The following is a 25,000-nucleotide window of genomic DNA, read 5'->3' on the forward strand; positions in this document are numbered from 1 at the left end:
TTTGTACCTCAAGCCATTATTGTCACCCTTGAGCAAGGGAACAAGTGTGTAGTACATGCAAGGTCACAACATTTATCCAGTGTAAAAACTCGATCACGAATCCAACAAGTATTCCAAGGTCATACTGGATCACACAAATTCATGAATAGTAACCCATTTGGGTATCACTAGATTCTTTTTGGTGCCATCTAATTTTATTCAGATAATTAACAATGGCAATAGTACTCGTGTTGGACTTTGGTCATTTTATTTTAGCTAATGACATACGACATGCAAAGAAATTTAGCGCCAGACGATTTTATTCAGCTAATAGAACCCCTCTGCACACGCGGTTCACAAACTGTAAATAGTACTTCGATTAACCCTGGAAAGGCGTTCATTTTCTTGGTGCTTGGTCTGGCAAAATCTTTCCCTGCGGGGACGTCATGTCGATGATGTATCGCTAATTTCGTTTTCATTTTCAGAAAAAAATACGAGGCAGTTCAGCTATGCAATTTCAGTTACGTTGGGTTAGGTTCGATTGATAAGCTTCTTTTTAAGAGGTTTGGATAGGATGGGTGTGGCCAAACATTGGTTGGGTTTCTTAAAATATTGACATGCCAACAGTGATACTGATCGAGCAGGTATTGTTTACATAGGGCCGACACTGTCATCTTTCATCATGATGACGTCAATTTTATTTACCATTTTGACTTCCACGGTGACAAGACGACAAAGAGTGAATGCACTCTAAACTTGCCATACCAGTACTCTCAAACGCTTCGAGGGATCATTGGGCACGTCCGCATGGAAGAACCTTCCCATCCACCTCTACCATCACCATTCACCCCACCAACCCAACCACCACCGCCGCCGTTGTCACCACCGACGACGACAATCCCGCCACCACCACGACACACCTGTGGTGATGGCACCACTAGCCCCACCTCTGTCGTGGCAAACTAACCCCCACTATCCCCCATCCCCCTATGCCCTGTCTCGCGCTGCCGCACCATGCTGAGTCGTTCTTTCAACTTGAACCTTCATGAACCACAGCTTCATCACAGGGGCGTAACTTACGGGAGGAGGAGTTAGGGGGTGGGGGTAATCACCCCTAATATTTCCATATTCTCTGATTTCCACATTCTTTTATTCACAACACCATAATGATAATGCATCACATAACCATCTCGACCAAAGGTATCACATGGTTTAGCCCCATAAAATAATAATTGTAAAAATTATAACAATAATGATAATAATAACAACAACAACAAAACAACAACAACAATAATAATAATAATAATAAAATAATAATAACAACAATGATAACAAAAACGACAACCCAGCACTTCTAAGCTACCAGAAGATGAAGATGACCGCATTGTGAATAGCTGCCCAGGATGTAACACTTCACCCCATACCATACAACACATAATGGAAGACTGCATTATATACAATCATGCACGCAAACAACACAACATACACTCTATAAAGGATTTGTGGGAAAACCCAGTTTCGGCTGTGGCATTCCTTGGGGAGACGGGACTGCTCGGACAGACAGTCTAGGGAACGACGGCGACGACGACAATGACAACAACAATAATAATAACAATAATAATAACAATAACAATAACAATAATAATAATAATAATAATAAAATAAAAATAAAAATAATAATAATAATAATAATAATAATAATAATAATAATAATAATAATGATGAGGATGCTTTCAGTTTACAATGCAAACCCTCTATATCAGTGCCCCTTTGTAGTGTGGAATTAAACGAGCCATGTTCTTGGTCCAACTCGCTGGTGGCAAGGATCAGACTGCAGTCACTACAACCTCCACAACAAGTAGCAGCGCTCTAACCCACTCAGCCAGCAAGTATCCACAATGATGATGATAATAACAATAATAATAATGAAATAAATAAATGAAAATTATGTATCAATTCTGTAATACAATATAACCGGATAGCGATTTATTATATACATAGGTGAAATCTATCAAAATATTTTGTGCATAACTTTAGCATCAAAAGTGTAGGAATATCCAATATCTTGTCTTGATTCACTTTTATGCTCATTATCATGTATTTTTTATTTTGTATCAGTAGGTTAACAACAGCTTGAGATCAATCAATATGCTGCCCAAGAATTTTCTTCCAGGAAGCCTGTGGCCCAAAGAAATCTGGCCATACAGTATAGTACCATAATTAGAAATCAGGCAGAAATATGTGAAGGAATTATCTAAACAATGTCTTTTAAAACCTCCCATGATAGTTACCTACTTGCAGGATAAATTATCTAACCACTGTATAATAATAATAGCCACATTAGTCTGATAAATCTCTATGGAAATTAAATTCTCCATCATCTTTAGGAATAAGAAAATACCTAAGATCCTAGTTTCTTACATGGGTACCCAGTTCGGTATTACTTTGATAAAAGAAAATAAAAAGAACCAATCAAACATGTTAACTGATTACAGACATGACAATGGTCACAAAAATAATCCACTTTCAAGTCATTAATCAATCAAGGTACAGTATTTAGTTTTGGTATCACATTGTGTCAAATATATGACAAAGTATTTTAGGGTTTTTGGCTAACAAGAGGAGGTGGTCATTCAGTCTGACCATTGCATGTTTCTTTCATTCATAGTTGTCAAGGATGAGCTGTGTTAGTAAAGATTTCTGACAGGATGCTGACATTCTATTTTGAGCTGGCTATAATTCTAATTCCATTAGGCAAGTTGGAGTGTTCTTGGCTACCATCTTGTAGATGAAGGACTGCTATAATTGTTAAGACATCTACATATGTGAGAACATTGATGTTGTATTCTGTGTTTGGGGAGAGGTCACATGGGAAGAGGGTATCAAGAATGATTAAAGTAAACAATTCCATTTTCCTAAAGTTATCATGAATGACATCCTTATGTGGTAAAAACTGGAAAATCAAGATATCAATGAGATCTTATATAGGTCAAAGGCCACAGAGTTTCCCCCTCAGCTGAATCTAGATAATTTGGTATCAGTGTGGATGAAATCCAGGAAGTGATTACAGACACAAATGAATTTATCACAATAACCTTAACCTGTACCTGGAGTTCCCTCTCAGCCAAATAAAACTGTACAAGTTAGCTACAACAAGTGCAATGATTAGTGGGTTGGTTCCAATTGTCTTTCACACAATACAGACCTTCATTCAAACCCAACAGCCACTGATGTTTGTCTACTTGCTCTGTAAGTCTGAGCACATAGGGTAAGGGTGTGGGCCTTGGCCACAATTACACCCCCTCTGGTATGTGATCACCTTTTACAGCCACAAAAGTTCTTTATGTACATGTTTGTTACTACATAAGAATTTCTAGAGAACTCAAATAGGCATCAGAAAGAGAAATTACTTCAACATTTAAGACCACAAACAAAAAGAGGACTATCAATAGTATACAGTATCAACATTCTGGTTAAAGTGCTCACATAATCCCCATCTTGAAAACACACTCCATGGCATCATGCAGACCAATCTTGCTCTTCTCTACTATATCACAGTTAAAGGAAAGATTGGCCCCAGAATGAATCCAAATATCATCCAAATATCACCCTCATCTAACCAACAAGATCATTCCTCCATCACACTAAAAAAAATATATATATATTTATATATATATATATATATATATATATATATATATATATATATATATAATGAAAAATAACATCCAACAAATGCTAAACAATTTCAACAGAGACATCACCAGAAAGAACAGTCATTGCAGTTATAGACTATCATGGCAGTTACAGAATTAAAGAAGCCCTTTGATACATACTGTCAAAATATTATAAAAACCAATATCCACAAGAACATACTCAGATATGGTGGTACTTTGCTGAAATAGAAAACAGAGTACTCCAGTACCAGCTATTTTTTAAGACCAATAGGTTGTACAATGGAGTATATAAAAGATCAAATATCTCGTACTAATGATCTAAAACTAATCAAACAGCCCCACAAATACAAGATATCTGCTAAAAATACCACATGCAACAAAAAGATCTACAACAATGGCTAACATAGAACAGCCACAATGTTCAATCTGGACAACCATAAATAAAGAAACACCCAGCAGTATCTCTAACAGCCTTCCACTGGACAAAATCTTCACTATAATGGTCCTCAATCAATTTCTACATGGCATTCACAAGATCCAAATGAGAAACTAAGTGTATTCAGAACTATCACAAGTACAGGTTTGGACAAGAAGTGACTATAGGGTACAAGAATTCACAAATACACATTAAACTATGCCTCCAAAGCCTTGAATCCACAATAAAGAAAACCAGTGAGCTAGAAGTGAAATCAGCTAAAAAGCTTGAAGATCTTTTCATTTCTAAGGTGATTGAAACATTATCTACTGCTCATAGGCCATTTATGTGCACTTCAAGATACTAACAGGATCTCTATAACAATTACTGTGCATTATATCCTAAATATGTCACAATTTTGAAAGTTATAGCAAATCAAATGGAGTGGTTACGAGTTACGTGGATTACAAAGCCAGTGTCAACACCACAGCAAAACTCAACACCCAATTCCCAATACTAAAGATCTGTACGTGAATCTTTCACAATGCAAATTTTATTCAAAACTTAAAATTTAAGCCATTAAGTAGTTCTTGATGAAACCTCACTACCTTTGATAGTAATAAATGCATGGCTTACTCTGAGGTAACATCAGAACTTGTCACTTTCCAATGAATTATAAATCAACTTTTCCAAAACATACCTATGGTCTCAGGGAGGTCCTATGCAGAACCTAGGTCAAGCCTGATGTCTGTCTTAAGTAAACTCCAAACAGTCAGACTGACTCAAGCTGGTAAAGTACTAGTCTCTAAGAGTCGTGTGTATATTGGAGGTACAACCTGATGTAAAAGATATTCATCTGACACATTATACAGGGTGTTTGGGATAAATTTGACACTTTTTAAGAGAGAAAAGAAAAATGTCATATCTTGGCCCAAAAATTTATGTATTCTCAAAATTCAGAGTAAATCTCTTAGAGGATCTTTTGTCAAGCACAACTCACTCAAAGAAGCCATCCTGAGCCTCCACTATGGCCTCCAGGCAGGACCTGAACCTGCAGCATGCAGCCATCACAATATCCTTCAAGAGATGCCTGAAAACCAGTTTGGTCCTGGCAATTAGTTCATCCTTGGCGTTGCAGACAGTACGATTGGTGTCTTTTTCATATGTGCCCAACACATAATAGTCCATAGGGTTGCAATCAGATGAGTTTGGGGGCCAGATGTTGGGACTGATGAAGTTGTAGAAGTTCTCAGACAACCACTTCTGGGTTTTCCCAGAGGTGTGACAAAGAGCTGAGAACTGCTGTCACACATATGGTCTTCCCATAGCCACCCTCTCCATCCAGCACTTGACAACAGTGGATACCAACTCAATATAGCCTTCTGAAGTGAGTCTGAGACCCTCATCAAAGATGTGGAGCAGTATGACGTGGCCTTCGCTGGAAACACACCCAAAGACCACCACAGATTGAGGGAACTTGGTCTTCATGAAGCACAGGACTTTGTGCAGACTGTAGGCTAACCACCTGTTGTTCTGCATATTGGGCCTTGGTGGTGAGTAGTTGGCCCTTGCACCTCTTGTATGAGTAGTAGCAAAGATCCTTTTTCAGTGCTTTCTTCATAGTCATCACTCCAATGCCCATCTCTCTCGCCAAGGTCCACATTGCCTTCCCTGGATCTTGGTGCATCTTTTTTGGCAGTTTCTCAATGAATTTCATTGTGCAGACAGAGTCAGAATGCCTGCTATGATCCTTCCTGTTAGCCACTCTTTCCACATCTCCACTGCAATTCTCCAGCTCACATCTCACAGCCTTCATGGTATTCAAGGAGCACTGAGCTGCAGCTAAGATTTCCTTACTTTTTAATCCAGCATGAATCATCATGATGCAGGTCACTCTCTTCCAATATTTCCAGTCATCCATGCTCTCTAGCTCTCACACCCACCAATAGTACACAGAATCAGCTATCTGTTGCACTTTACTACTATTAAATCCTTCAAATGGTTCTGAAATGACAGATCAAAAAATTATGAAGTTTATCCCAAACAATCTGTAAGTGGAGACAATTCAGGACATGCAAATTCCTACTATTATGGAACAACAAAGTCTTCTTGGCTCACTAGCCTATCATAATAGATTCCTGAATAAGTTCAACAATAGCAATTTTGAACAAAATTCTCTCAAGAAAGATATACTACAATATTGGAGCTCAGAGAAGATGATAGTATTCAAGGAATCAAATTAACTCTCTCAGTCATCCCAAGTACTTACACATTTCAATCTCATATCATCTATGATCCTAAGCTCTGATGCATCACCATAAAGAGTTTGTGTTGCCCCATCAGATGTCCTCTGGTCTGGACAAACTAATAAATTTTGTCTCCAGTACTGCTTCTTTTGCAGAGAAGTACTATGAACACTTAGAGACAAAAACCCTCTCTCTTAGCTTTGGTCTTGCCAAATTCAACAAATTCATCTACAGAAGGGGCTTTGTAATTGAGGCAAAGCCTTGCTTGGATTACTACAGGATACAGAAATGGGCCCTGAAGCATTCCAATTATCAATACTACTTAGGATATAAACCATGAAGTAATCATTCCAATACAGATGGACAATTGCCCTCTGCAACCCCTACCTTAAACAAAATAACAGTTTTAAGTATGCTGTTGCTAAATGATACTCCAGTAACATTTGCAAATAATAACATCAAATATGCCTTCAAATCAGCATACCACCCTGCAAACAATGGTTTAATCAAGAGAGTAGTTTAGGTTCTAAAGAATGGCTAAAAGAAATGCAAGTAGGGCCACTTAGAAGAAAAGATGTCAAGTTCTGATGAGATACCATCTTACTCCACAGTTGACTACTATGTACTTATACATACATACATATACCAAGGCTTTTTCCCCCTTACAAGGGAGGCAGCCAAAAAGGAAAAGGCATAAAATCATTCCCACCCATTCCATCCCTGAATACACTCCACACCCCTCCACCCTCCCTCTTATCTTAGCACCTCCTGGATAACGGGTCATCCCTGCACCTTGTTCACTGCCCTGGGTCAGAAGCAGTGTCGCCAGACACAGCACATCCACAGCAAGGCCGCTTCATTAAATTGGCGACCCCCCCTCTCCGTCCCCCCATGCATAAAAGGAGAAGACGGGGAGAAATCCCTTCGGGCCGCGTCAAATTTTGCTCACACATACTACCTCATCCCCCATTCCACCTCATGTATCACAACATCATCCATATACAACCATTTTCCATTCACCCCTGTGTACTTATATTTGGACAAATTGTTAAAGTAGTGGCCACTTTCAAAGTTGGATTCTATCCATCTCAACATCACTGAACTATGCAGTAAACAAGTTGTAGTTGTTGTCGTTCCCTAGACTGTCTGGCTGAGCAGTCTCACCTCCCTAATGAATGCCATAGCTGAAATAGGGTTTTCCTACAAACCCTTTATAAAGTGTATACTATATTGTTAGTATCTGTGATTTTGTACAATCCAGTCTTCCATAATGTATTGTATAGTATGGGGTGAAGTGTTGCATCCTGGACAGTTATCTGCAATGCAGTCATCCAGCCACTTCTGGTAGCTTAGAAGGGCTGGATAGTGGCCGCATCACAATCTGACCAGGTGGACTCTGTCCTTGCTGGGGAGAGAGAATTCAGAGTGATGGATATCAGGGGGTCTGGCATGCAGCAATGTGTTATCTTTCAGTTTGTTGATGGAGCAGTGAGTGATATGCTTATGGATGCATTTCCAAAGGTTGTTGTCTGGTGCTCGTGGAGGAAGAGAAGAGAATATTTGTGTGTGATATAGGTATGTGGGTATTGTTTTGATTTTTCTTGGTGAATGAATCTTGCAGTAAGCAAGTAGCAGTGACTACTTATGGTAGAAAAATCAAGAAGATTCTATGACAATGCTGGAAGTCCTAAGTGCTTTGCAGTAACAGCTTGGACTAGTTACTTAACCATGAAGAACAGGCATGAATTGAAATGACATGTGGACCACATCTGTGCCAGAATCCCTCAGTTGAAAAAATCTCAACAAATGCACAGGACATTATTCCTCAGTTACTGTACTCTGAACAAGAGCCATCCCATGCTTCACTAAACCCAGCAACTCTACTAATACAATCACAAACAACTACATTGCAGAACTCTGAACAATAAATAAAAAAAACTCCCAATGCAATGTTTCCAAATAAACACATGAAAATGTTATTTTGATTGCAGTCATGTTCATCATGAAAAATTATCACTGGTGTATTGTAAAGTTATTCACCTGGAGAAATGACTTCAAGTATAGTCACCTGGTCTCTGGAACTGGCCCAGAAAGACAATGAAAACCCCTTGACTATGTGATATTATAAACTGTAGATCCAGAGACACAGACTATGGAAAAAAAAGTACAAGCATATACCAACTTACATGCAATTTGAAGCTCCTTATTCTCATAATGAAGTAGCATGGCTAGGATTTTGTATGCATATAGTTCTAGGTTTTCAAAGACAGAGGTTAGAATAATTTAATTTCCATGTCTAGAGGTAACTCTTTTGTTATTTGTAACTGTGCTAGTATTATTTTACTAAGAGAATTACCATTATTATTATGCTTGAGGACTGATACGGTGAATTAATGTTTTTTACTGTTTCATGGGGTTTAACTTAAAATGAAGAGGGATGTTATGCACTAGCAATGTAGTGATTATAATATAAGTATGTAGTTAGAATCAGCACACTCAAATTATATTACAATTACTACACATTAAAAGATTGGCATGCTTTATTTCCACACATGTGCTCAGCATATCAATTCTGTTTCTACCTTATGGATTGTGAGATGAGAGCACCCACTAGTGCCCTTCCAACCATCTTATAAATATGTGAACATATTTGAAGCTGGGTATAATAAATTTGAGAGTAGGAAACAGGACCCAAAAAGCATTGCTCCTTTGCTGTAGACTACAATTAGGTAATACAATTAGGTAAACACATGATAGAAGAATGTATATGACAACTAGTATGGGCCTTTCTAAAACTAAAAGAACATATAAAACCCTTTATCTGGAAATGCAGCTCCAAGAAATTGGCTTTAAATCTGTCTACCAACTTCAACTATTTCTTTCTCAATTTTTCATACAAGTGCTGGCAACTGGTGACTGCTACCCTCTTCCTTTTCTTCTTGCTAGCTAGTTACAGCCCTTCACATATACACCACTGACAACAATCCAAAGTTTCATCCCAGAGATCTATGAGAGGGTTCAAGGACCATTGCTAGCTACTATGGGGTTGTGTTTAAAGTCAGTGCAAAAAGGTACATACATATACTATGGGCATTTTTCCCCTTACAAGGGAGGTAGCCAAAGTCAAAGGCATAAATTCACTCCCATCCATTGCATCCCCACACACTCCATTCATATTCACCTCCCTTCTCTCCCTCTTTTCTTGACTCCTCCTGGATGACAGGCCATCCCTACATCTTGCCCACTGCCCAAGGTCAGAAGCAGTGCAGCAAGACACAGCACACCCAGTAAGGCCACTTCATTTAATTGGCGACCCCGCCATCATCTATTATCTGCAGCAAGAGTACAAAGCTAAACTTTGATATAAATGGGAAAGAAGAAATCTAAACAATTTATTCCTAAATAGTGCAAATGAAAACGAAAATGCACTGCACCCAGTAATAAATGATAATGGACTCTAATGAAATTATTAAATGACAGCATCCAAAACATAAGATTGAGGAACTATGTCCATCTATCATAAAAATTTTCAAGAGCTCACTACTTAGAAAAAATCTTGACAATCAAAATGTACTCCAAACTATAAAATAGTTTCCCTTACTGGTGCAGTAGCACAACTTAGAAAAGGGGTAATAAGGAAAAGATAGATGAAGCTGAAAAGCAAAGATTGATAATAGATAAACAATCTGGCTTCTGAGTGAGGTGATCATATGCATTAGACTTAACAAATTTTTATCAAAGAGCCAGTAATTGAGCATCTAAAAGTAGGTGTTCTATTGGTGTTTTGATGCAACCAGTTATCCTTTTTTCTGGATTTCATTTGTTTTGTATCATTTGCATGTGGTCCCTGTTTGTTTTCTTGACTGTTGGAAACCATTCTGTGGATCTATAGTAAAGGCCTATTCTTACTAGTTGCTAAGAGTTTCTTTTTGATGTCCAAATTTTGTGCCCACAACCACTCTGAGTATACCAAGTTTCTTATTTTTGGTCAGTGGAAGGTTTATTCCATTAGGGTGAAATATTAGATTTTTCTTGGATTAATGAATGTCTAGGGTGAGCAGCATCACTGTGGTCTGAGAATATGAAGACACAACTGAAGCTGACAACTGGTGACTGTTCACCTTATGCTACTATAAGGTAGTGATACAAAAGTTGTTAGTCACTTTGCTCTGCGAGTTCATTGCCCCTGGTCTCTCTTGCAGAAGACCAGCATCATTCAGGTAACCATCAACAGCTTCCGGACAGTACCATAAGTCACTCTGGGAAGATATATGCACAAAAGTTGTCCCACACTAATATAATCCAAACAACAGTCCAGAGTTTCTTCCCAGAGAGATCCCTGGAAGGGCCTAAGGACCACTGTCAGCCACTGTAGGGCTGTAGGTCTCCAGTCACAGAAATTTGAGGCAACAATTATTATCACTCCATATCACAGTTTCCCATTTACTAATCTATAGAATTGTTTAAGTTCGTTTTTACATTTACAAATTATACTTTTTTTAAGTTTCTGTCTCCCTCTTCTCATTCTTGTATATTCATTCTTGTTCTTTTGCTTTCCTCCTTTATTCTACTGATCCTTTTCCTTTTCCACCTTTCCCATGCCTTAAAGTTTTCTGTTTTGATGTCTTACACCTTCTGTTAAACCAGTTCTTTTTTCAATATTATGTTCAACCCATTCTTGGTACATATTTATTTACACCTCAATTTTTCTCATTTCAGAAATATTTCCCATTTCTTTTTTATTTTCATTATTTCTCAGGATTCCTTCTCATCTGTTTCTTCCAAGAATTTCTTCTGGTCTATAAAATTTGCATTTGCAAAATTCTGTTTACTCTTTTTTCTCTGCAGGACTCATCTGATTCTACATTTCCTATTACCATGAAGAACTGATGGCTACATTTCTTACCTATAGAACACAAGTGTTTCGAATTCAGTAATAATGGGTCCTCTGGTTGGCAGTAAATTCACCTGTAATATACTAGATTGAAGTTATACTAATGGAGCATCTCAATGTCTCCACTTATCATATTTTGTTTTCATTTATGCTGTCCACCTGGATTATTTGTTGACCTTTTGATATTCTTTCATCCAATACTATTATATCGTACATTTTCCACACATTTCATAGTTCTGTACATGGCCCTTCTCCTCTCTCTTCCAGTGTTGGTAATGCCAAATGTTTTGTCAGCCAGGCTATTAATCTATTTTTCTTGTGTCTTTCTTTGAGTGTGGAGACCACATCACCATTGCATATTCCATTCTGGGGCAGATAAATTTTTTAACAAGTTTTGTCATCTTAATCAATCTGTTGCCCCTGGTCTCACTTGCAGAAGACCCACAGCCTTCAGGTAACCAGACAACAGTATTTGGATGGGTCCACAAGTGACTCAGATAAAATATATTGTGTTGTTGTCAAGGGATTATGTGTGGGGCATTGCAAAATGAAGTGTTCTAGGTGTTCTATGTCCTTTGTTTGGTGGTTGCACCTGGAGCAATTTCAATTTGTTTGAACCTATTTGAATCATAATATATTCAATATAATGAAATAACACTCTTGTACTTATCAACAGCCCTTCTCTATTATCTTACTGATATGCTTTTTACTGGTGAGAAATTATCCATAATCAAGACTCCCAGATCTTTTTCCACTCTTACTTTATTGACTACTATTAGTCAATAAAGTAAAAGTAGAAAAAGACCTGGGAGTCTTGATTGTGGATAATTTCTCACCAGTAAAAAGCATGTGATGAATGGAAGGGAGTGGGTGGGGAAGGGGGGATTAGGGAGTGGTTATGTGTGAAACGTATTTTGACGCAGCGTGACGGGATTTCTCCTCATTTTCAATGTTTCTACATGAGGAGATGGAGAAAGGGGTAACCAATTAAATGAAGCAGCTTTCCTGTGGATGTGCTGTGTCTTGTTGCACTGCTTCTGACGCAGGGCAATGGGCGAGATGCAGGGATGACCCATCAATCAGGAGGACCCAAGATCAAATGGAGGGAGTGGTGGTGGATGGGAGTGGAATGGACAGGGGCAAAATAGGTGGGAATGGAATTATGCCTTTTGACTTTGGCTACCTATCTGGTAGGAGGAAAAGAGCTCTTGGTATATGTACATACATACATACATATACCAAGGCTTTTTCCCCCTTACAAGGGAGGTAGCCAAAAAGGGGAAGGCATAAAAACACTCCCACCCATTTCATCCCTACATACACTCCACACCCCTCCCACCCTCCCTCTCATCTGTACTTTATTGACATTGACATAAATTCTGTATGAGGGGGCAGAGAGTGGAGGTCGCCAATTAAGTGAAGCAGCCTTGTTGTGGATGTGCTGAGTCTTGTATTGCTTCTGACCCTAGGCAGTGGGCAGGATACAGGGATGATCCATCATCCAAGAGAAGGTAAGATGCAAGGGAGGAAAGAGTGGTGGATAGAAGTGGAATTGGTGGGGATGAAAAGGGAGGGGTATATGCCTTTTGACTTTGGTTAACTCCCTAGTATGGGGGAAAAACCCTTGGTATATGGATAGATAGATAGACTTTATTGACCACTTCATCTGTCATGATGATTGCTTCTTTCTTTTCCCCATTTCCAAAATTTTGCAACTCTTTACATTAAACATAATTTTCCACTCTTGCCTATACATAAATCCTATCTAGATATTCCTGTAGCAATTTACAATATCCCTCACTTTTTCCTTAATTTTATCATCTGAATCTCATGAACACAATATCAATATATTATCCATCTAATCATTACATATACTTAATTCAACTGCAAATATCTAGTATCTATGACCCCACCACAAAAAACTAATACCAGATATTGTACTCACCCAATTTACTGGTCCTCTCTTCCTTGTGAGGCCCATCATCTGGATAATCTATATGTCCTCTTTCACTTGTCTGTGACAAACTCTGCTGTGTTTCTTCAAACTGAGGGAGATCACTGCTACTAGTTTCTTGAGAATCTATAGTTAAACATTGGGACAGGTCTGGTGATGCAGCCAATTCCTTTGCAGATACAGATGAGGATACCATTTTCTTACTCACATTTCTTGATGAAGATGTGTCTCTCACAGAATCCAGTGTCACTGCCTTGGGATTTCTCATAGGCTCTGTAATTTCACTTCCTTGTGATAATGAGATGTCAGTTTTGGATGTTGACCCCACATGAGATAATTCTTCCTTTGAACAAGTCTCCAATTCTCTCACTTGAACTGAGTCAGCATTATCTGCAGATCTCAAAACACATGAATGTGTATCATTTGCTATTCTTTCTGAAAGTAATGTTTCTTCACATGATACTTTAACTGATGTTTTTAATGGAGAAGATATTGTATCGCTTGATGGTCTTACTGGAGATCTGGAGTGAACCGACGGTTTTACTTGAGTATTTGTTTCAGTTGATGAGTCTAATTCTGAGGATTTGGTCTTCAACAACATTTTTGCTGGGGACTCTTGTATCTTACCTATTCCTCCTGATAATACAGCCTCATCTGTTTTTTCTGGATATAAGATTGAGTGTGTCATTACTTCTGATGGTACAGTCTCACTTATTGTATCATTTGTTGATTTCACTATTTGTACAGGTTTTTGAGACGAGAATTCGACTCCCCTCTTGCCTAATCCCACTGCATCATGCACAACAGGTACTGCTGCTTCCTCATGAACCATTTCTGTTGATAAGACACTTTCCTTACTTTTTTCTTCAAGTGTTATCTTATCATTAGGCTGAGCTACTATGGTTTTTGAGGTTGCACATTCTTTGGTTTGTGCTGCTTTATTTTGATATTCCTCACATAAAGCTTCTGAACCATTTCCATGACTCTCCAATTCATCTAGAGCAGTCCCTCTAGGGAGTGATGAATCTGTATCTTGAAGTGTACATGTAGGCTGGGTCCCATTGGTTTCTTGAAAGCATGTTGATGCTGAGGTGATACTCATATCTGTGCCTTGAGTCATGGGGAGGACAGATGAGGTACGAGATTCTAAGTAAGAAATTGACCCTAACTCATCTATGCTAGTTGGTTTGCCCTTTGTACTAACATTTGCAACCCTATTGGCAGTCTGCTGTCCTGGCTTTCCTGTGGTTTCTAAGTACTCATTGCTAAAACATACACCTTCATCTATTTTCTTTGGTTTGTTTATGTGTGTGAGAGTCAGTTCAGTTGGCCTAGTCACTATACCATTCCATCCATTGTCATCCCTAGTGGGAGTAACACTAGTCCTATCCTTCTGGTCAAACTCATTGACTTCACTCTTTGGTATTGAATCTACAGTATCATTCAAATTTTCATTGCTACCACTAAGGGTATCATCATTTCCAAAAATGTCATCATCATCACATGAAGTTCCATCATCACTGTCATCTTCATAATCAACACATGAGTAATAATCTTCAGTACTAATTTCTTTTTCATCTACTGTAGGTGGTGTTAAGTCATCCTCACATTCAACTGGAGACACTCCTTTTCTTGGTTCCTGGATCTTCTCTGTTCCAACTCCATCACAATTCATACTTTCAACATTAGCATCAGCTGCACAATGATTAGCTGTGACTAGACCATTCTGCTCTTGTGCATTTGAAGACTTTGGTGTCACTTCAGGCTGGTTCACCAAGCTATGGATCATCATATCCTGAACAATATGTTTTGTTACCTCAATGCTGTTTTCACACTTCTCCAAATTCTGCACATCTTCACCCATCTCTCCATTTCTGCTTACTTTACCAACATGCTTCATTTCTTCACTGTCACTCCTGCAAACACAATACTTATGTTAGTTAGGTAGGAATATTAAATGTTATCAAGTCAAACATAAATTTTCAGCCTGGCTAGCTATGCCTATATAATTGTGAATCTTATCTGCTACAGCAAGTATTACACAATTCAATGAACACTACTCTCATTTGACCAAATAAGTACAAACAAAATCAAGATTATATCATAAGAAAATTAATATATACAATTACCTTCTATCCCAATATACTAATAGCATGCATATATCTAATATATATTAATACTAATATACTATTCCATTACACTAATAGCATGCATATCTTCTAACACTTAATATATACTAATATTCTTTGCAATAAGTGATTTACAGTATACAACACATGGATCCTTGTAAAAAAAAAAATTGAAATTCTTAATACAGGTCTCAATCTTTATGTCTACTCTAAACCTTGGGTCTCACTATCCCATGCATATATTCTCATAAAAAAAATTGTGCAACACTATGAAAATGTGAGTCTTTCCTGCCACACTGTGACTGTGCATATGAACACAGACAAGGAGGCACCCACTCACGCTTTGTTGTCCTGGACCATCCAGGATGCTGTGGCTTCCACCTGGGTCTGCAACCTTGTTCCAACATCTGATTTGTCTCCATCTGCTGCTGTAACAGTTTCCACTTCACTATCACTTCCCATCACTGCAATACCACCACTGCAAAGGGCAGATATAACCATCTGGACTTCCTCATTGTTCTCACATTCCACAACCTGTTCTGTCTCCTCTTCCTCTTCCACTTCAATGACTACTTCTTCACCAAGGTTAAGCTGATTCCGCACAACACTTTCCAGATCCTCTCGGCCGCGACGTTCTGTGTGCTTAAGGGTGATCTTGCGAGCTATATCTTCAACCTGCATATCAGGTGCAATACCATTCAGTAATTCTAGCATGAAAGAATCAGCATTTCTATCCCTTTTGTCATCTTGGCACACAATTCCATTTGACATTGTGACACTTTCCACATCTGCCTGAGTGCCTTCATTCATATGTTCCTCATTAGTCACCCCATCTACATCTTTTTTAAGTATTACACCTTCAGACTCCACACTGCTTCCTTCAGAATTGTTCATATCAGTTTCATTCATCTGTGCTCTAAAATGACTACCACATTTATCCTGCACAGACAGACCTTGGTCAGTCTCCCCCAGTAGAACCTCATTCATACTTGTCGCCTGTGCATCTTCCAAAGTTTCAGCTTCTTCATGTATATTTTTCTCATCCCCTTGAATGTTACCTTTTACTGCACATGCTAATTTTTCAATTTCCTCTACATTTAACTCCACCGTATCTTGGGCACTCCTTGCAATATCAACATGACCTAAACCTACATTATTATCTACTGATGATTTCAATTCTCTTGCTGTGGCAAGACTATCTTCTGAAGAAACTGGATGATAAGTACTACTTTCTTCAGAGAAGTCTAACTTCTGTACATCCATTTCTTCAAGTTGGGTGTTCTTCTCTGGTATTTGGTCTTCAGTAAATTCATGGATAAATTCAATAAATGAAGAACCAACTTCTCCCTTCTGTGTGGCTGATACCCATGCAGGAATATTAGTACCTGCAACTTTATCATGATGCATTATGTCTGAAGATTCTAAAGATGACATAAGATGCTGAGGGGAAGAGGCACCTTCCTCAGTGCCTTCTTCATGTATAGGTTGGTGTTTAACCTCTGTATATTCTGAATGAATTTCTTCATTACTATTCAGAACTCCACCTCTTGTAACTTTGCCATCACTATCCCCATTAATTATATCACCATCCTCATCACAATCACGATCAGAAATGACAACATTGCATTCAGAGTGTCTAGAACTTAAATCACTCTGACTACACTGCTCTGACAGTGATTTATCCAACTTCCTATGGCCTACTGAAATGCTTCGCACGATTAACTGGCCCTTTTTAACTGAAGTTCTGTCTATTCCCTTCTCTTCTTGGATTGCATAGACTATATCATCACAACTCTGAGAGTTTCTCTTGCTCTCCGAGTCCTTCATAAGATTCACGAAGTCTACAGTTTCTTCCTGCATCTCCATGTGAGTGTTGTTGTTGTTGTTTGGAGAGGATAATATAGCATCTGGTATGGTTTCTTCTTCCTTACTGTTTTGATACTCAGGAGATCGGTTTTTACGTATCCTGCCTGGTTTCATGCCTTCTAACCAAGAATATTCCCGTGTCTTGTGATCACCAGAGCGATCGAATATTTTACTTTTCTTAGGAACCACTGGCACATCACTCTGCCCTGCAGATTTTGTATTTGTGCCTGAAGATGAGGATGATCTACTCCATGGAAAGGGTTTAGACTTGATGTTGAATGGCAAATTCAAGATACCACTACGTGTCTTTGCAGATTTCACAGGTGGTGCCTTGGGTGATGGAGGTGCCTCAGGAGATTCAGCTGGCAAGGTTACTGGGCTGGAATCAACTGACCTGTTGGATTGATCTGTTGTAGGACTTTGATGCTGGTCACTAAGTTTTGGACTCCCTTCATTCTTAGGCAACATTGTTCTAGACCCTTCTGGTGGGCTACTGTCTAATTCTTTCTCTAGCTGTTCAAAAGGACTAAGAGCTCGAGCCAAATCAAATCGAACTACCTCAGAGTGTGCATTGAAAGAAGAGTTCCTTGATACAGTAGTTGAAGAAGATATGGATAACCTGTCAACTACAGTAGAAGCAGAGCTATTTGTTTCATCACTTTCACTTTCACATAGCCCACGAGCATCTTCCTGCTTAAGGAGGTCGAGGTAATATGCGGGGGGAGGAGGTAGATCTAGTTTACTATCCCAACTGGGACAAAGAGTATCTGTTACTTCTTCTGGGATTTCAAAGTCTTCAATAAACTGTACTGGGGAGTCAACACTTCCATCTCCAGCTACTACCTCATTCAAATCCTGAAAGGCTTTAGGAGGTGTGTGTATTTCCATAGGTTCCTTGGGTGGTCGGGCTGGTGATTTTTTGTTTCGACCCCTAGGAGGCAGTGGTGGCGGCAGAGATTTTTTACGTTTCTCCCCAACAATGCAAGGAGGACAAGTGGCACTATTTGTGGCCTTACTACCATTACTATCTGCAAAACTCCGGGGTGCAGGTAATGGTGTTTCCTTTAAATCTGGCAATTCACCACCCCCCCTTAACACTCCAATAGTTATTCGCATAGCAGCATCCTTCAGAAGACTGACACATTCAACACGCGTCATTGAGGACACAGGCTTTCCCTCTATATGAAGAATTTGGTCTCCAACTTCAAGACTTCCCCAGGGTACAAGAGCTCGAGCTGCGGGGGAATTTGAGGCAATGCTCTGGATGAAAAGCCGCCGAACGCACTGGGCTGCTTGAGCACCACCATCAAATTTAAGGCCCAACCCAAGACGTTCTCCAGGGAGACGGAACACCACCACCTGCTCTGCCTCCTCATGGTGTTCCTGCTTATCACCACTTGCTACATCTTTCCCATTGTTTGTAGGCAACTGAGGGGCCCCTTCCTCTACCCGGAGACTAAGATTGTTTTTGACAGTTGCAGTTCCATTTTCATCCAACTCTGTCCTACTGCTCCCTACAGCCACCACAGTAACAAATTGCCCAGCACCTGCATGGGGTGCTATGTTAGATGTGGAAATATCAGACATTGCCTCGCCTGTCAAATTTTGATTCCAATCCACTTCTGATGCTGGTACCACAACACGTGTAACCAGCTCAGGTGTTGCCACATGGGCAGTATCTCTAGTGGTGAAAGAAATTGTGTCATTCATGATCAAAACTGCTTATGAGCTCAGTGAACTTTAGCAATCATGATTCATTTGCTGAGGCCTTCTGCCTCTTCTTTCTCTATCAGCATATGACTTTATCACATGTACATCCAATGCTGTTGAAAAACAGAAATCCATAAGACCTGGTGCACCTGTCTTATTAGCTATATCAAAGACATGACTGGTTGACATCAGTACAGGTGTACAGACCTGATTTCTTATCTACTGCACATTCATTTCTTTCAGCCCCATGAGGAGCAATCAAACATGTATACAGAAATATTTCTAAAGTCCTTGCCGTACTCTACAACTTCATGACAAATATCAAGATCACTCAATTAAATATACTTCTCAACCAAACATATATGGTATTTCTACTGATTTCCCTTATAAAAGTTATTAAGAATAACAACTTTGTTTTTTGATAAAAATATAAAAGTTGATTTTCAACATGAGCAACATTACATTATCATCTTTCTATTATTTGATATTTTCTTATAAAGCAGATAGGTGACCATAAATATAAACTACATGCTAGATATGGTTGCATTTCCAAAAGAGATTCCAGATATGAAGAGGCTATTAATCAAACGATAAGACAATTCAGATCAAATTTCCAGAGGGTTTCAGAGCTCATGTAGGATTTCCAAAAAATTTCATGGCACTGGAAGAGGTCACAATGAGGTAGAAATCAGTGCCAGAATTCTCCTATTTTAAGCTCACAATCCTTGCTTGTCAAAATATTCCTTCTTCAGATGGAGGGGTCATTCCAGGTCTGGGTGAACTTTGTTGTGTTGGCATGTAGTGCATCAAAGGTCAGCAAATGTTGCATTCCTGATCCCAGTCCTTTTCCATTGGAAGCTGATTTGTCCCGCTGATCGGCAACTCCAGAAGCTCTCTGCAATATTTTAAAAGGAATTAATAAACTACTTCCTTTGAATTTGTTACAATTATTGTTAGTTTTGAATTTATGTTAAAAATATCTTACTCTTATTCTTTTGGTTTAGAAATGTTTAATTTACTACTGAAATTATAGTAAAGAAAATCAAGACTGGTTTATTTACATTAACTTGGTGAAGTTCCATTGTCAAATGAAAGCTCTTTTGGCTGTTGATTAAAAATTATAGCAGCACATACATTAACATAACAAGAAAAATTACAAAATGAAGAAAAATCTCCAAGTTGATATTCAAATAACTTCAGCAAACTTGATGATTGTTTTTATAAGTGTTCAATTCATATTTAAAAAGAAATAATGTAGGTTTAATAAGTAATTGGGTAACATTGGTTAAAAGAGCTGCTTTGAAAGGCCTGGCATCAATCTAGTCTCCATAATTTCTTGTGCATGGACAAGAGGGGCCATCACAGGGAAAGGGAGGGAGAATGTGCCTAATGAGGGATAGAATGGATCAAAGAACCATTAAAGAATTAAAGAGAGTTGGGAGTCCACAGGAAGGCATGGAGGGTCCCAACGAGGGACTGGTAATAAGGAGGTGAAGCAAAGCGAGACGGGGGAGGGGGAACAACAGGTCGTTAGGGAGCAGAGGAAGTGGAAGAGGGATCTGAGAAAAGACAAGGTCTTGGTACAGGGACGTCCGTAGTGAGGAGAGGTGATGGAGAACCATAAGGCAGACGTGAAGGAGAATAGCAGTAGAACAGGAAGAAGAGAAGGCAGGGTGGAGAAGGAAGGGAAGAAGAGGGGGTGGGAGAAGAGAAGGAGGACCAAGTGAGAGGAGGAGGAAGAACAGGAGGAAAAGCAGGACCAACAGAATGACCAGAAGAGAAACTATGAAAAGGAACAGGAGGAGGAGGAGAGGGAGGAGGCCGAGGAGGCCATAATAATGAAGAGTGACGATGCAGGGCGAGGGAATCGCAGGCGAGAGGAGTCGGTCACGGTTGTAACCGCGGGAAGGATGGGTGGGTGGGTATTGTGCATTATGCACCAAGATGCAGGCAGGGGGCGATGGCTCTATTAGGCTGCGTAGGGTCTAATTCAGGATGTCTCAGCTTAGCATCCCCAAAATAAAAAATAAAAGGTGATGAGAAGCCTACGCTTGGAGGCATATAGATGCGAAACGAAGCAGTCACCTTTGCCCCATTATGCGCTTTAGAGACTACTGGGGCAGGTGACAGTCACTGCTGGGAATCGGAGAGAAGTGTGGGACTGAAACCCACATCTAAGTGAATGCTAGATTGGCAAGCTTGTTTCATGACTAAATTCTATAGTAAAGTCCATAGATCTCTTGAAGTACATCTTTAAAGTGTGTAAGGTTCGCTTTGTCGTCTAACAAAGATGTCGATGTATCTTGCATAAATGGACTTTTTTCAAAATATTAAATACCTTTTTCAACCATCTCTGGACTTTACATAGGATACACAACGACAACACTCAGTAAAAGAATTACTCTCCAGCTCCAAAATGGTACACCAAAATCTCACACCATCACATGCCACAACACCACTCTAACACGGGAAATGTTTAGTGGAAAACACAAAAATCATTGGACACACACAAGATACCAAAAGCGTGTAATTTCAAAACAAGAAAAAGATTTTTTCATTCTTTTCAACACATTAAAACTAAAACGATGAGCAGGCTTCGACTGCCGTCACAGTGCTGTAAACACATTCAGCCACGTTTACATGTTTTGTGCGTTATCATGAAAATTATGCTATACCATATTATTATATTAAATTACATTATTATATAATATTATCATAGTACATTATATCATATAAATGAAAATTATTTCTATGGTATATCGATAAAAGGCCCTGACAAAAAAGACAATTTAGTCCGCCTCTGAGTTGGGTGGGAGCAGTGACTTCGGGTCTATGAGAACGTGGAGTGGGAGCCCTAAGTTCGTCCTCAGAAATGTTCCTTGGACTCAAGTTATTATTATAAAATGTGACAGAAGTCCATCTTCCACGTTTTTTTCCAGTGGAACAGTCAGATCTATGTCCTTGAATCTTGCTTTCACTTCCTAATTCGTTGAAAACATAACCCTGTTTCCTTTGTCAAAATATTACGATTTTTAACGAATACTACTCCCGTTGTTGTACAGATTCATTGAAAAGCTAATTTAACTCGTTCCGTCCCGGGTGACACTTTACATTTTCTTCTTTCAGACGCCAAACGATTCCATTCATCTCCAGTGGAACCCGTCAGTAACGAAGGGGAACGACCTTTGTAAACAGTTCCCGGAGCACGGTAGCGAAGTCTTTCCAGAAGTCACTGGGAGGTCGCGAAGGCCGAGGCAGGCGCGGATCTAGGAACAAAGTTTGGGGGGGGCCCGACGGCAGAATTTTCGGTTGTTTAACGAGCATTAGCATTACCGTTTCTCCACTCACGGGATTCTTATTTGTTAATAACTGGCGGACTGACCTAAATGAATGGGCATAACCATCTGCTCTAGGTGCCAGTGTTTCTCTTCGGATTCAAATGAGAGAGGAATTTTGTATCTTATCAAAACTTTATTGAAAGTAAGAAATTAATAGCTAGAGACCTAGAGACATTAGACCTCAATTTAAATGTAGAATATATATATAAGACAGTAAGCATTATACTTTATAATATTACCTATAATAGTAGCCTTAAAAGTAACATGCAAAGGTTATTACACTGAAAGGATTATTCACACTGCAGCCTAAGCAAAGAGAAGACGGCGGTTCCATAAATGATACAATGATAATAAAAATGGATTATAACATGGATTATAAAAATGAAATAGTGAACTGAAATGAAATCGGGCCAAAGGGCCAAAGCCAAAAGGGGGGGGCCCGGGCCCCCTGGGCCCCCCCCTTATATCCGCGCCTGGGCCGAGGGGAGGTCATGGGGAAGAGGAGAGTGAAGGAAGGGGGAGGATATGAGGTACGCCAAAGGACAACGTGGTTGCGTGGCCCACCCAGAGACGACTACGACGATTATTGTGTTTACGAGCGTGTCTGACAACCTGAACCCAGCATCTCGTGACAAAGTGCAAGTCACGTTAATTTATCTGCCAGAACTCGGGTAGATCGGCCCTGCCTTACCCCACACAAAGAGGGTCACCATTGTCACTGAAACCGCTGGCATGGGCATTACGAAGACAGCCCAAGACTGCCCTCATGTGACAAATGGTCACGCCACTCATGGAACAAAAACAAAACTAGGAGCGATGGACACACTAACTGTAGATTCAATTGGTATTTACAACCTGTTTGCTTGCCCATGATTATTTCCACGCAAGTACAACAAAAAGTCAGTCCCCACCGCTAAAGTTGCCCACCGCAGAAAATATGCATTACTATCTGACGCGAAACGAAAATAAATCCGGTTTTCATTATAAGCTTCAATACCTGTTTACTGTTATTTTCTAATTGTACACTTGACTATTCTCAGATTTAATTACGAACGAATATATATATATATACTCTAAAAGGGAAACTACTAGCATACTCCAACCCCTATGAGAAACTAGTCTGTCTTGCAACGACAAAGCAGGGAGCCATTGCGCGAAAATTTAAAGTTATCATAAAACCCTGTTATTGAGGGATTCAGTTCCTTGTCTTCAATGAGGCAGGTTCGGAACCACTACCACACTGACAGTATGATGACTCGCATCATCTGGTGTGGAGAATACAGCTGAGTAACTAATCGAGCCATTTTCTTTTTTCTCACAATCTGGTGACGCGTTGCTCCCCCCCCCCTCTCCACCTCCTCCAGGCAGACCAGTTTCAAGTGCGACATGACGTAGTATCGTCTGGCCGATTCCAGTTCTCACGTACAAAGAATCAACAATACTATCTACGCATCAGGCATCATTGGAATCTCGTATAAAATAAATATATAAAAAATAGCTATGCTTTTTTAAAATATGCCCCTATCAGGCAGCTCCACAAGCCTTACGTGGAAAGAGGCTCTCATCCATTCGTCCTCTTAGCTAAATAAAATCGCCGACCATTTGCAAGAACAAAAGCTATAAGGTGCGCCACCATGTCCAAGGAATTGAAGTTTCATTTTATCTCGAGTCCGACGTTCAAATGAACATTCTCGTTTGGTATCAATTAAATGAGAAATTATAAAACTGGATTACCATATCAAACAAGTTCAAACCAAACCCTAATTTTCACACACGCAAAAATGCATCCCGTCCTCCCTCCACCCATACATTTGCTAATACAACAGCACAATCCCTGAACCAAACCCAGAAAACCGATAAGCAATGGACAGCAAAATATGAATAAGCATAGATGAATGAATGAATAGAAAAATAGATAGATATTTAGATAAGTTAATAAAATATATCAATGTATAAACAAATAAGTAAATAAATAGATAAATAAATATATATACATATATATATATACATATTATACTATATATATTATATATACTATAGTATATATGTACTATATATATTATATATGTACTATATTATATATATATACATTTATATATATATATATATATGTATATATATATATATATATATATATATATATATAAATTAATGAATAAACAAATAAACAAACATGAAAATGAATAATAAAACAAAATAAAAAATGTGTGTGAGAGAGAAGCAGCGCCTATCATCATCAACCTCCCGCTCCCGGAAGTCGGTGGCGCCAACGACCGTCATCCGAGTTCGACGCTGCTTCACATACCAGAGCCATAAAAGGTTCGTCTTCAACAAGAACAACACGCCCGGCAAACAACTGACATTTCACCCTCATGAATAAACCCCATCTTCCGTTCACTATTCCCATACAGTCAATATATTACGGACTTGGGTGACACCCCTACGGACCCGAGGCGGACCTAAATCTCCACTCAGAGGAGAATCCTGATCACTTTTAACTTGTATCTTTTCTTTCTGCTAACCTCGAGGACTACGACTGGGAATAGGGACCACGGGTAAACCTCTCAAAATGGCCTACTAAAGATAGAAACAGAATAATAGATAAATAAATACATAAATATACAAATAAATACATATTCAAATAAAGGGGAAGGGTATAGGAGTCGCTATTTTTTCAATTTCGACTTTCACTCACCGTCGAATGAAGAACAGGACATTTTGCGTCCTTCAATCCATCTCGCAACCGGTTTTCCCCCATTATTCTACTGGACGTGACGTTCTCACAAAACCAT

The 25,000-nt window shown here is 39.2% G+C and overlaps 1 protein-coding gene across 1 annotated transcript in view; it reads right to left on the reverse strand.

The window, feature by feature from the left end:
- Positions 1-25,000, reverse strand: part of bbg (PDZ domain-containing protein big bang) — a 277,607-nt gene that overhangs the window by 206,571 nt on the left and 46,036 nt on the right. The window contains exons 2-3 of the mRNA XM_076199723.1: positions 15,635-19,765; positions 13,157-15,081 (exon numbers count right to left, since the gene is read on the reverse strand). Coding sequence (XP_076055838.1) covers positions 13,157-15,081; positions 15,635-18,870 — 5,161 coding nt within the window. The 5' untranslated portion in view covers positions 18,871-19,765. The remainder of the gene's footprint in view (positions 1-13,156; positions 15,082-15,634; positions 19,766-25,000) is intronic.

This window comes from Oratosquilla oratoria, chromosome 16 (genome assembly GCF_046742065.1).
Source record: "Oratosquilla oratoria isolate Oo_2021 chromosome 16, ASM4674206v1, whole genome shotgun sequence".
NCBI classification, from domain to species: domain Eukaryota; kingdom Metazoa; phylum Arthropoda; class Malacostraca; order Stomatopoda; family Squillidae; genus Oratosquilla; species Oratosquilla oratoria.